At 55.3% G+C, this 12,688-nt stretch overlaps 6 protein-coding genes across 6 annotated transcripts; 3 read left to right on the top strand and 3 right to left on the bottom strand.

The window, feature by feature from the left end:
• Positions 1-22: 22 nt before the first annotated feature.
• On the bottom strand, positions 23-706 carry P152DRAFT_460014 (uncharacterized protein). Its single transcript, XM_033679809.1, has 3 exons — positions 564-706; positions 484-498; positions 23-428 (listed from the first exon to the last, which is right to left on the bottom strand). The coding sequence occupies exons 1-3, from the start codon at positions 624-626 to the stop codon at positions 309-311; spliced, it is 198 nt and encodes a 65-aa protein (XP_033532772.1). The 5' UTR covers positions 627-706; the 3' UTR covers positions 23-308.
• Positions 707-1,732: 1,026 nt separating this feature from the next.
• Positions 1,733-3,241, top strand: P152DRAFT_80316 (uncharacterized protein). The gene is made up of 3 exons (XM_033683257.1): positions 1,733-2,183; positions 2,230-2,520; positions 2,568-3,241. The coding sequence occupies exons 1-3, from the start codon at positions 2,046-2,048 to the stop codon at positions 3,129-3,131; spliced, it is 993 nt and encodes a 330-aa protein (XP_033532773.1). The 5' UTR covers positions 1,733-2,045; the 3' UTR covers positions 3,132-3,241.
• On the bottom strand, positions 3,208-4,238 carry P152DRAFT_419921 (uncharacterized protein; the record flags this gene model as incomplete). The annotated part of the gene is made up of 2 exons (XM_033677137.1): positions 3,208-3,799; positions 3,898-4,238. 2 exons carry the CDS (start codon positions 4,236-4,238, stop codon positions 3,436-3,438), a joined length of 705 nt encoding a protein of 234 aa, XP_033532774.1. The 3' UTR covers positions 3,208-3,435.
• Positions 4,239-4,866: 628 nt separating this feature from the next.
• P152DRAFT_400010 (uncharacterized protein) lies at positions 4,867-6,477 on the top strand (the record flags this gene model as incomplete). Its single annotated transcript, XM_033676546.1, has 1 exon — positions 4,867-6,477. The coding sequence occupies one exon, from the start codon at positions 4,867-4,869 to the stop codon at positions 6,475-6,477; it is 1,611 nt and encodes a 536-aa protein (XP_033532775.1).
• A 162-nt stretch (positions 6,478-6,639) lies between these two features.
• Positions 6,640-8,649, top strand: P152DRAFT_438962 (ATP-dependent DNA helicase; the record flags this gene model as incomplete). The annotated part of the gene is made up of 2 exons (XM_033677624.1): positions 6,640-8,303; positions 8,373-8,649. Exons 1-2 carry the CDS (start codon positions 7,048-7,050, stop codon positions 8,647-8,649), a joined length of 1,533 nt encoding a protein of 510 aa, XP_033532776.1. The 5' UTR covers positions 6,640-7,047.
• A 119-nt stretch (positions 8,650-8,768) lies between these two features.
• P152DRAFT_460017 (uncharacterized protein) lies at positions 8,769-10,432 on the bottom strand. The gene is made up of 2 exons (XM_033679810.1): positions 9,638-10,432; positions 8,769-9,518 (listed from the first exon to the last, which is right to left on the bottom strand). The coding sequence occupies exons 1-2, from the start codon at positions 9,948-9,950 to the stop codon at positions 8,989-8,991; spliced, it is 843 nt and encodes a 280-aa protein (XP_033532777.1). The 5' UTR covers positions 9,951-10,432; the 3' UTR covers positions 8,769-8,988.
• Positions 10,433-12,688: the final 2,256 nt, after the last annotated feature.

Here is a 12,688-nt window from a genome sequence, read left to right on the forward strand (position 1 = left end):
AGAAAATACATCGGACATTGATGTCACCATATATGCTTGAGTTTGGAGGTTCTGGATTTGAGGGTGTGGTAGGAGACTGGATGGGTCTTACAGTACTTAGATAACGAAAGCCCATCATGGACTTCCCTGTAGGACCACTTCAAAGCGTCGATGCAATATGAAGGATTATGATTCCGATAGTATTATTCTGCTATGAGTGTCTCCGTCGCCCCAGCCATAGCACCAAGCTTACTTCACCATAATCATCTCGAATACCCATATGCACCTTCGCTAATATCCAGACGCCCAACATCGCCCCTCGTCCTCACTTATTTCTTCGACCCTCCCGCCGCCGCCGCTGCTGCCTTTTTCGCCTCCGCCGCCTCCTGCTTCGCTCTCATGATCGCGGCCTGATCCTCCTTGGTGCGCTGAAATTGGGTGCCCGATTGCTATCCGGACGTTAGAAAACCGGCACGGATCTATGCAGCGTCATCGATGACATACCGTGTTCTTCGACTTCTACACAAGGCCAGGGATTAGTAACGGCACGGGAAGTGCGCATGTCCAGACTACGTGGTCCTTACCGTGTTTCCTGCCGCCTTGAGGTTTTTCGCGCGGGCTTCATCGCGTTGGTTGCCTCGTGCCATGATGAGAAAAGGTATGGGATCTGGAGGGGTACTACGGATCGAAACTTGGTGGATAGCTAGGCGCCGAGATATGTTTGGGTGTTCGGAGACACGAATGGTTGTTTCGAGTTCGACGATGTCGCTGTTCAAAGTTCAGAGTGTGCTGAGTGGTGAGGATCAGATTGAAGAACATGAAGGCCAAAGATAAAAATAGCGGCGGCACGTGCTTCGGCCAGGCCTGGCGGTCTGGTCGACGGCGGTACCAGAGCCGCTTGCACCACCGACATCACTCCTCTGATCATTCTAATTAACCATCATCAGTTCTGAGTATTCAAGCTCGCGAGATTGGTCTTGAAAATCCGTACGGCTGTGATCGGTAAAGAGGACGGACAATATATGCCAGGCTATCCTCCTTTGGTCATGCCTGTTATGTTGATGAATGGCTCAACTGGTCTCTCCTGAGTCTCATCTGGTGATGCTGGAGCCTCACAGCGTTACCCGTATGAAGTAGTTGCGCTCGTTTTGTCTTGTATCACGATCTCTCTCACTATCCGCTTCATTGTCGCGTTTCCAGAGTTCCAGAGAATGTCTTGTACCTGTTCTTGGCGATACGATTGGTGCTGGGCGCCCGTCATTCGTTCGGTCGTTTCAGATCAACTTGAAACAACCTTGCCAACGCCTCCGTTCATCCCCTGATCTATCTCTCCCATTCCCATCTGTTGGCTGGCGATTCTCCATTTCCACCCCTGGACATCTGCAGCATCCCTCAAGGTTGGTTTGGCCGTATCCAGTGCTTTTTTCGTGTCGTCGCATCTTTCAAGCGCGCTTCGAGACTTTCGGGCAGCAAGTCGCTACCTCTCCTGCAGTGATGGTCTTCTCCAAACCGGGTGGAGGTGATGTTGTTGGATACCCCAAAGTCGCTTCTCCGCCTCACGATAGATATGGAATAGGATCCTGGTAATACGATCCAACGCTCGTTGCGGAACCAGCCAGTGACAGCGGAGATTGAAGTGCTGTCAGAACATTTTCGCGACGCACAGATCAATAGGACTGTGATTGAATCGCGATCGGCACATATTTCACTTTAGGAACCTCCGCTGCCCTATTGTAGTTCACCTTCACTTTTCAACTTCTTTTCTTTCTATTCAGCTATTGAGGTGAATCTTCCATTGTGGTCGTTTCCTATTGTCGTTGCCTTATTATCTTTCGTTGATCGAATTGTCAATCCAGTCGGCTTCAGAACGACATTAACACTTTCTCCCATTCTTCATTCAACCCCTCACTCCCTCCACCATATAAATTCCTCTCAGGAACACTTAAACATCTATCAACTCGATCAACTTAGCAGAAGTCTGCGGTTTTACCAACACTCGACGTGTACAAAACGTGATATACCATCACACTCTTCTTCTAATCCAACTTCAATCGAAGCCCGGCAAAATGGGTCTCAACAGCAAGTCACTGGCTGGTCCAGGTTACATCATTCTCAATGTCCTCCGTGGCATGAACATCATCGCGCTTCTGTCCGTCGTCACGGCATCCGTGGTGATGCTAATCAAGACATTCGTTGTCTCCAAGGTACTTCGACCGTGATATTGTTTCGGACTGAAACTAACATGACCAGTTCTTCTTCTTCGACGCAGTCACCCATGTCCTACGCGCTTCGGTTTGCTTGTTCCTCATCGTCTCCGAGATTGGACTCTTCCGACCGTACTTTGCACGCAACTGGCCGCTCCTCAGCCCGAAACATGGATTTGTCTTCCTGGCTTGCCTCATGATGGCAATCGGCGTCAACATCCTCGGGAATCTGAATAAGGAGGCAACGAGCCAGGAATCAATTGGTCTTGCTTTCTGGAGGATCGTCATTGGGTCAGGTATTGTCGTCTTGGTCATTGGGGTCTTCAATTTGGTGGCGGTATGTTTTATCCCTCCAATATCTCCTATACCGCTAACCATGTACAGAGCTACCTCTTCCGTGACAGGGGCCTCAAGGTCTCCGCCAGACGAATCCGCTCTCACGGCGCAGTCGCACTGAGCAACGCCGAAGCGGAACGCGCACACCTCGAGACCGCCATGATGTCCCCCCACCCCTCCTCCAAGAACCTCAACATCGCCACCAGCTTCACGGGCTGCGATTCCTCCATCAAATCATACAAGTCCCCCACCCAGAAATCCCCCAGCCCCAAACGCGCCACCTTTAAGAACTTCTCCGCCGCGAAGACCTTCCGTGCCGCCCGCGCCAGCATTCTCCCTAGCTACCACAGCCGCGTCGAACGGGCCGCGATTGATGCCGCCGAGGCCAAGTCACCATCCTACCACCCCAGGGAACCAATCTCGCCAGCCAGCTCGCGGTACAGCCGGACGACCAGTGGAAGGGATGCGCACGGTCGCGAGCGGGAACGGGACATGGAGATCTCCATGCCGCTGAATGTGAACCCGCAGTTTGCGCATCTGCTAAAGCCAGATTTAGCGCATCATCCGAGCCAGCGGAGAGGCGAGACGACGTCGCCTGGCGGATGGGTCTGAGGGTTACTGGAACGACAATGGGTTTTCTGAGCGTAAATAGGAGTTTGAGGGACACGGCGTTTCAAGGAGAGTCAAGGAACGGATAACGAAGCGGGATTCGGAGTTTCTGCTCTCTGATCTCTAATGATGCTGCTCATTTGTACAGCCACTCTCCTTTGATGATGTACACGCCTCCGAGAGGCTTTAGCGGGATGATACCCGGTTCGCTCCTTGGACCAAAATGATAGGTACACAAGTCTATATGATCGTACAGTGCCTCCAACTTTTGCATGCCCAACGTAACAAAACTCTCTTCATAACCATTCTACATCGCCTTCTCCTTCCCCTCCCCTTCCTCCGCAACACTCCCCTCTCCCTCCACCCCTTCTCCCTCCACCTCATCCGGCACCGCACTATAACTATTCTGCACCGCCCGATCCAGCCGGGCAATCTGCTGCTCGGCCCAGTACTTCCACCCGGTATACGCGGTATCCTCGAGGATCTCGCCCACCTCCAGCGGACCCAGCCCGAAGTACGCGCCCGTGTGCAGCGCCTCCTCGTGTGCGACCCGCCGCTCGATGTCTTCGTCGTGGCGCACGCGGTAGAACTCCTTGCGCGCGATGTCATAGGCTTGATATTTGGGGAGTTTGGGGGGCCCGCGGTGGAGGTAGAGCCAACGCTGGATGACGCTGTGGAAGATAACTCGTTAGCTTGTCGAGTCGTAATACGTCTTCCCCGCATACTCGTATCCTCAAAAACATGCTCTACGAATGAATAAAGAACTCACCTCTCCCCATCCGTCGGTCGTCCCGCCTGTACCACCCCCGTACTCCAGTCCCACCCCTCATTCCGCCCATCCCCCTCCAATACAACCCTCGGCCTCGCCAGCTCCCACGGATGATCCCCAAAGAACTCTTCCCGCATCTTGTCCTCCCGGTAGGCGATGGGCAGCGGCATGAACATCTTGCTTTTCTTGCCCGAGCGCTTCTGCGGGCGAACGAGCGCTTGGGACGGGGGGAAGGCGGACGCGATGGCGAACCAGGGGGGGAGCGATTTGGCGCGGCCGGAGGTGAAGAGGGAGTGGGCAGTGGGGAGGACAGAGAGGGGGCGGTGGTCGATGCGGCCCATTGTGGTTGATGGAGATGGTGGTGATGGGTTGTGGTGTGTAGGTGGAGGTGAGGTGGAGGTGGAACTCGCGGAGAGGTTATCGCATTGTCGTATAGGGTTTAAGTGTTGGAATTCAATTGAAAAGATTGATTGGCGAAAGAAAGATAATTGTGTTTGAAGGGTGGTCGTGAGGTTTGTATAATTGTACGGTATGAAGAGCCGTTTCAATATCAAAGTTGTGGTTGGCTACGGATTTTGCCGGTGCAACTTCTAAGCTGGAGGAGACAGGAAGAATCTCCACCTCCAATTCTTTAATCCCGATACTTGCGAGTCAACAACTCCTTTGTACTCGATACGTCGCAATTCAAAATTGCCATTCCCTTTGACTTTCTCCTTGACCCTATAATGCGCATCTCGCCATCCTACCGAGTCCAAGCATGATCACGATGTGTCTGGATTCATGCTCTTCTCCCGTGTCCTGGATCGATCGACCAGCTCGAACACCGTCGAGATAGCAGTTCGAACCTATCTTCCGTTTCTGTATCCGTCCGCGGGACCCAAACGGTCACGGAAAGCTTCCTTGGGGGAGGCGGCAAGCGCGTCTCGTCGCAACTATGCGTCGAAGGGAAGACCGGTTGGGGTCCATGACATGGATAACATCTTCATCGAGGCATTGGTGCGAGCAGGAACGTGCAAAGGACACGGCACATCGATTGGAGGGTGTTCGAGCTCGGTGGTCAGTAGATTTTCATCATACGGGAGCCAGAAAGGCTCGGTGTTCCGGCAGAGGAGTCAACGAGCCGGATTTCATTCGAAGACGGCGAAACACGAACCTGCGGCAGCGTTGGCGACCATCCCCCGCGAAGACCTCTATAACCTCGTGGACATATACGGCTCCTACAACGAAAGGGAGTATTCCACCATAATCGATTTCCAGAGCCCATCGGAAACTGCTCCCCCATTCCATCCACGAGCGACGGACGGACCTTCAAGACCCCGTCCACCAGGGGACAGTTCGGCCATACAAGAATTCCAAACCCTCATCCGAAATCCTAAAGCCTCCCCCGAAAAACTCTACGAAGCATATCGACAAATCCAGTCCCCCGCCCCCCTATTCCTCCCCCGAAAATGGATGGACGAACTCCTCCACCGCCTCTCCCTCGTCAACGAAGAAGACGAAGGCTCCATGATGCGCTACCTCTCCATCCTCGACGACCTCAAAGCCGCCGACATGCCCATCGCCCGACGCGAATGGAACAACGCCATCCGCTTCGCCGCCCGCTGCTTCCGTAAGATCTCGGACGCCGAAGTCGAGGGCGCGATCTACCTCTGGAAGGAGATGGAGTCCACCGCCGGCGTGCAATCCGACCACGTCACCTTTAACATCCTGTTGGACATCGCGGTCAAGAGTCGCAAAATGGGGCTTGCGGACCGGGTGCTGGAGGAGATGCAGCGGCGGAAACTCAAACACGACCGATATTTCCATTTCGCACGGATCTTGTACTTCGGGCAGCGATTCGGCGGAAACGCGATCCGCCACGCCTATCGCCAGTTCATTGACTCTGGCCAGATCGTCGACACTGCGGTTCTCAACGTCGTGATCGAGGCGCTCATCACCGCCGGCGAAGGGCCCGCCGCCGATCACGTCTTCGAACGAATGAAAGTCATGACCGCGGAGCGCATCCAGCCCCACGCGCCGTACCCCAGCAACTGGCAACATCGCCGTGAGCTGACGAAGATGCTGCGCGACTTCTCTGAGATCTACTACACCACCGACAAAGACGCCTGGCACCAGCTTGAACTCACCACGCCGATCGCCCCGTCCATGGACACGTACTGCATGCTCATCTCATACCACGCGACGATCGGCGACATCGACCGGGTGCTGGAGTTGATCTCCGAGATGCACGCCGCGGGGATCGAGCCGGGTGGGCGGCTGCTCATCCACCTGATGAAAGGGTTCCGGCGCCACGGCGGGATCCGATACAGTTCGTGGACGAAGCAGCGGTTGGAGGCGCTATGGAAGGGTTTCCTACAGGCGGCGCAGGCGCATCCGACGACGAGAGAGCATCGGAGGGCGTTGGCGCCGGCGGTGGTGTTGGCGTTTGATTGCTGTGTGGGGAGGCGGAGGGCAGGGGAGGTGTTGAGGGAGGTGGAGGGGCGGTGGGAGGTGGAGGAGGAGACGGTGGAATATATTCTGAGTCGGATGGGGAGGGGGAAGGGGAAGGAGGATGAGGATGAGGATGATGCAGTAGATTAGTTGGAGCAAGATATGCTTCGATGTTGTACATGTATGTCATGCATGTACCATGAGGGTCCGCAATAAGGATCAATTTCATTTCATACTTTGGTTCCATATTTTATAATTTTCGATGATTATAATAGAGGGACCACAAGGTGTACATGTGTACCAAGCGTTCCAGCACGGTATATTTACTATCATACTCTCTTGTTACCTTAGGGGGTGGTGGTCATCGACGTTGATAAACCCGTGACTTCGCGACAATATCGCGAACGCCACTTCGCGCTGAACGCGTCTCCATCGCCTCCCATCCAACTCTTATCTCTAATAGTTCACTCGTATCCTCAGCACAGGACAACAATACATGCGATAATGAAGTCGGCGCCTACCGAATAATTCTCGGAACTGTAAAAATTGCAAGAGCCGGGACACGAACAGCGGCCATGTTTTCTCATATCCCTTCATCAACAGGCTTCAACAAACCTCATCTTGACGACCGACAGTAACCCTCAATCGCACGAACGACCATCCACCCACCGGCAATCCTATACCAGCCTCAGCTATACACCGAAACTCCAATCCTCCACCATGCCCTCCACCGTCCTTAACCCCCTCGCCCCTCCCCGCAAACCCACAACCATCCCCCCCCACCAACTCGACTACGTCCTCCGCAAAGTCTTCCACAAGCCCTCCTTCCGCCCCCACCAACGTGAAATCATCCTCGCCGCCCTGGCCTCCACCGACCTCCTCATCCTCGCTGCCACCTCCTTCGGCAAGTCCCTCTGCTACCAACTCCCCGCTATCCTCCACCACGGCATCACCCTCGTCATCTCCCCGCTGCTCGCCCTCATGGCGAACCAGGTCTCCGCCCTCCATTCCGCCGGCATCGCCGTCGCCTCGCTGAACAGCACCACCCCGCTCGCCGAGCGCCGCCGCATCCTCGACGATCTGAAGAGCGGGCATCCGATTATTAGACTGCTGTACGTCACCCCCGAGACGTGCGTGCAGGACGGGTTTCGGAAGATCATCCGCGTGGTGCACGCGCAGCACGAGCTCGCGCGGGTGGCGGTCGACGAGGCGCATTGCATCTCGGAGTGGGGCCACGACTTCCGGCCGGCGTACAAGCAGCTGGGTTGGTTTAAGCGGGAGTTACACGATCCCGAGGTGCCGGTGATGTGTGTGACGGCGACGGCGACGGAGCGGGTGGTGGGGGATATTGTGCGGATGATGGGCCTGGAGGAGGGGCGGTTGCGGACGTTTCGGTGTGGAGCAGCGCGGGGGAATTTGCATTTTGAGGTGCGGTATAAGAGTGATGAGGGGGATGAGATGGGGAGAGATCCGTTTGAGGGGCTGGTGGGGTGGATTAAGGGGATGCAGCGACGGAAGCGGAAGATGGAAGAGGCGGGGTTGTTGAAGTTGAAGGGAAAACCTACGACGGCGACTTCCACGACGGGACTAACAGCGGCCCCCTCCGCCACGCGCTCCCACTCCCCCATCTCCGGCATCATCTACACCCTCTCCCGTACCTCCTGCGAACTCCTCGCCACCGCCCTCACCGCCGCTGGCATCCCCTCCAAACCCTTCCACGCGGGCCTCCCCGCCCCCACCAAATCCCTCACCCTCACCGCCTGGGCCGCCTCCTCTCCAGGCTACGATGTCGTCGTCGCTACCACCGCCTTCGGCATGGGAATCGACAAGCACGACGTCCGCTTCGTCGCGCACTGGTGCCTCCCGAAGAGCTTCGAGGGGTACTATCAGGAGGCGGGACGCGCAGGCAGGGATGGGCGCGCGGCGAGCTGCGTGCTCTGGTATGGGCGGGAGGATCGGGATCGGGTGGTGGGGTTGTTGGAGCGGGATTGGGCGAGAGCGGAGGGGGTGGATTATCAGGGGAGGGGGATGGGGAGGGGGGGGAGTCGGGAAGGTGAGGGGGAGAGGAGGACCGCGGCGTGGGGGCGGGCGGAGAGCTTGAGGGCGTTGGTGGGGTGGGCGGAGGGGGTGGGGAAGTGTCGGCATGTGGGGATTCAGGATTATTTTGGGAATGGGGAGGTGGGAAGATGTGGATTTGCGTGCGATGTTTGTAAGGACGGGGAGGGGGTGCGGAAGCGGATGGAGAGGGGGTTGGCAAGTGAGGAGTGGTGTTCGACACAGCGAGAGATGGGGGTATATGAGAGTGGGGAGGAGTATTATTGATCATTGGCCTTGAGCGATGTTTCTAGCGATTTTGAGGAGTTGAGGTAGGAATCCGTGGATGGCGTTATGGACCATCGGGATGGATGGGCATCAGGTACGGACAGGGCAAGTACGGAGATGAATGAATGAACGAACAGAACGTAATTGATTGATTCTATACAAAATATCAGATAGATCGACGTCGAGATATCGATGACATCAAACTCATTAGCTACGAGACGACCGCGTCTCCAGCAGCAGCAATACAATGCATTAGACATGACAAAAAAAATCCCACCTCTTTTAACACCACCACCAACCCCGCTCTATATCCCCCTACCCAAATGAAATACTTCCCCCTCACGCCTCCGTCCCCACCCCTTGCTTCTTCCGCCTCTTCCCTTCCCGCTCCCCATCATTCTCCACGGAACTCTCCCCCTCATCCTCCTTCCGCCCCTTCCCACTCGGCACATTCCCGCTCTTATCCACAATCAGACTCCTCAACCACTCATTCTCCATCTCCAAATGCTTCACCCTCGCCTCCATGATCCCCACGCGCTCAGACATCTCCTTCGCCGTCTTCTCGACCTCCTGCTCGCGCTGCTTCTTCTTGATGCGGAAGCGCGCACTAGCGGCGGTGTTACGGCGGCGCTTGTCTTCCTCGGCGGCGTTGCGCGCGTGATCTTCGATGGTGGAGGTAGAGCCGTGTTGGGAGGTGGTGGTGGGGGAATTGTTGGGTTTGTGGTTGCTGGTGGTGGAGGAGGTGGGGGAGAGGGCCGGTTGGATCGGGAAGGGAGCGTTGTGGACGGTAGAGGGGTAGGTGGGGTTGGCGCCGGGGTCGGTGACGTTCGGGTAGAGGGCTGGGTTGAAGTCGGGGAATTGGAATTGCTCTAGATGGGGAGTTAGTGATTGTTGTTGGCTTTAACGCTGTGTCCGAATCCGGGGTGTCGCATCGACGATTGTTCGAGACAATAGAAGGACGAGTAGACATTAGGAAGATTAGACATACCCTCAAACCCCTCTGTCTTTCCTCCCATCCCTGTCTCCTTTGCCTGGTTCCGATACCCCGCGCTCGCATTCAACCGTCGCGCGCGCTCCTCCTCCGCAGCATCGTACGGCACCACCTCGTCGGCGCCGCCGCCGGCGTCCCCCCCGATGTTCTGGTCGAAGTCGACGAACTCGAGGTTGGTGAACAGCGCCAGGTCTTCGGCGAAGTTGCCGTAGTCCTCGTTGGTGGGCAGCTCGATGGGCTGTGGGTCGATGGTGTTGAGGTTCTGGAGGTACTGCGAGACGTTAGGGGCCGGGCGGCCTTGGAAGGTCATGGTGAGTGATAGGTGAGCCTTGTTCGGAGCCGGATCCGATGGAATGTAGATTATGTGTGGATTTTATGCGATGTTGTCGATGGGTTCGGTGATGGGTTGGATTGATGGGAAGCGTGGAAAAATGTGGTGGCTCGCGGTTGAGTCACGCTGTCGAATGTCGATTTGTGTGCGAGATCCGATGCTGACGTTGATGAAATTCCAATCCCGACCCGCAACTCGTCTCTTCGCCTCTCGTGAAGCGTTACCCAGGTCAAAAATCGATGGTCGGGTGGAATTGACTGCGCGAGGAGTCAAAAGAGCGCAGTTGTGGATGGTGGATGGTGGATGGTGGATGGTGGATGGAGAAGTTACAGTGGGAAAGTGCGTGGAGTGAGAGGCGGGAGGTGGGAGACTTTGGCGGGGGTGGGAGAAAATGAAGAGATGGGCCACTCATTAGCTGCGAGATGATTCTACTGGGAATTTCACGTGAGGAACAATCGGCCGTGGGATGGAGCTGCGAAAACGGTGCACTCCAAGAACTCCGTTCTACAGTCTACTTGGTATTAGCGACCTCGACTGGCGAGCCGATACAGGCTAATGACGCTCTTTACGCCATTGCTATTGAAAGACGGCTAGCGATTGGATGTACTGTGGCGAATTTGACCGGGAAGCGACCGAATTGATTACAAAGTTGGTGGGAGACTAGAGAGAGATAGGCCTGACGAGGGCATGTTCATTTGATTTGACCGTGCATGAATTCCGCGTGGACCCTGTTCGCGTGCGTGGGTTGAAACATGAACTACTGAATCAGTGAACAGCGCTGGAAATTCCTTCGAATTTCTCAATATTAATGGTTGCGGGAGTCCTGGCTTGGTAGGGACCTAATTAGGGCATTCCTGGCGGTTTAGTAGAGTGAAGGTGGAAGTGGAAATAGAAGATGAGGTTCTGTTGAGGTTGAAGTGGATTACCAACCATTCAACCGCCCATCTCACTATTTTTCTCCCCCGGCAGCTTTCGGTTCTCTTTAAACACGATCGGGCAATAGGGCGTCAGAGTTGCCTTGTTGTTAGATTCAGTCCTGGAATTGCCGAGTAGCGTCCATTTCTAGCCCCAGTTCTTTGTGCGCAATCGGATGAAGGAGAGTTGAACAAAGACCTCGTGGAGACGGGACACACTTGTCCCTCAACCGGCTCACTATTTTCAGGCGTGTCGAACTTCGAAGTGAGAACTATCAGGAGGATCCCAAGTCCCTTCTCCATCATCCCATTGTCCTCCCACGCCGCAATTCCCACCCCCTCCCCATTGGACCGGTCAATCACGGGCATATTGCCCTCCTCGACCCTCGTATTCTCCCCCCCACGTTTCCCAAGCTATGCAGCCATCGTTCCCCAGAATGCAACTCGCCAGCTCGATCGGTTGGGTCGTCTCCCGTTACCCCTCACTTCGCCATGTCGTCGTTATCAAAAGCAATATGGAGGGCTGGGGCAGCGACGGGATTGGTCGGCGGGGATTCGGGACGTGAAGAGAGGTGCTGGCGTGCAGCAGCGCGGGATGGAGCTGCATGACACCCGGCTGCATGGCAGGTGTGCAGGTCAAAGCGACATCGGTGCCACGTGATCTCAACCGGAAAGGAAAATAATTCGGATGCACGTGACTTGCTATACTATCCCGTTTCTCCCCGGGTATCTCCGTGTCATCTCAACCTAAGGCCTTGTCTACCTGAAGGCCGGCAGGTTCGATAATAGCGCTGGCAGGTGGCTTTGTTTACTTAAATAGTGGCAGATTCGTGGCAGGTTCGATATTAACGTCAGAATGGGTGTATGTCTACTTTTTCGTGGTGAAAACCTGCCGGCAGGTCCACATCCCGAAATGTGGCTTTTTAGCGCACCGCCACCTCGTATTTCGCCCAATTAGGCAAACCTGCGGCAGGTTTTTTTCTGCTCCATCGATGGACCCGATAATAACGCTCGCTGGCAGGTTCTCTGCTCCTCATTGTTATCACAATGGCCCCTCTACATCGTCCAAACCACCATCGCTGATCGGATCTACGCTACCGCCGCCGTATACGGCAAGGGAGATACTGCATCTACATCCCAACCTGCCCTGCAACTACATCCCAGCCACGTGGCCTAGGAATACTGTGCTCTAATTGATCTATATCGAAAGTTCCTATAGCGCGGGCACCTGTACCACCCATTCTAGGCACCCTTACCACCCGTTTTGGGCACCCCTACCACCCTTGTTGGGCACCTCCACCACCTATTTTAGGCACTCCCCCCACCGACTTTAGACCCCCATCATCACCCATTTTAGGCACCCTCTAACATCCGTTTTCGGGCACTCCCAACCACCCGTTCTAGCGCCTGTGCCAAAACGGGAGCCGGGAGTGATAAACGGTATCCAAAATGGGTGATAGTAGGGCCTAGAATAGGTAGTGGAGGTGCCCAAAACAGGTGATGGGGGATGCCCAGAATATGTTGTAGGGGTGCCCGGAATAGGTGGTGGGGGTGCCCGCGCTGTAGTGATTTTCGAAGTATATAGACTAATCAGAGCACATTATTCCTAGGTCACGTGGCTGGGATGTAGCTGCAGGGTGGATGGCTAAGAGAGGTCAGATTGGAATTTGAAGCTATTACGCAAGTCACACATCGTGACTTGGCAACATGACTACACAGTAAGAACCTGCAGCTTCCGAACCTGCCAGTAGGTAGACATTAGCCGTTCTGGCAGGTTTCTAATAATAGAAAAGCCAAAACGCC

This window comes from Eremomyces bilateralis, assembly GCF_010015585.1.
Source record: "Eremomyces bilateralis CBS 781.70 unplaced genomic scaffold P152scaffold_15, whole genome shotgun sequence".
NCBI classification, from domain to species: Eukaryota; Fungi; Ascomycota; class Dothideomycetes; order Eremomycetales; family Eremomycetaceae; genus Eremomyces; species Eremomyces bilateralis.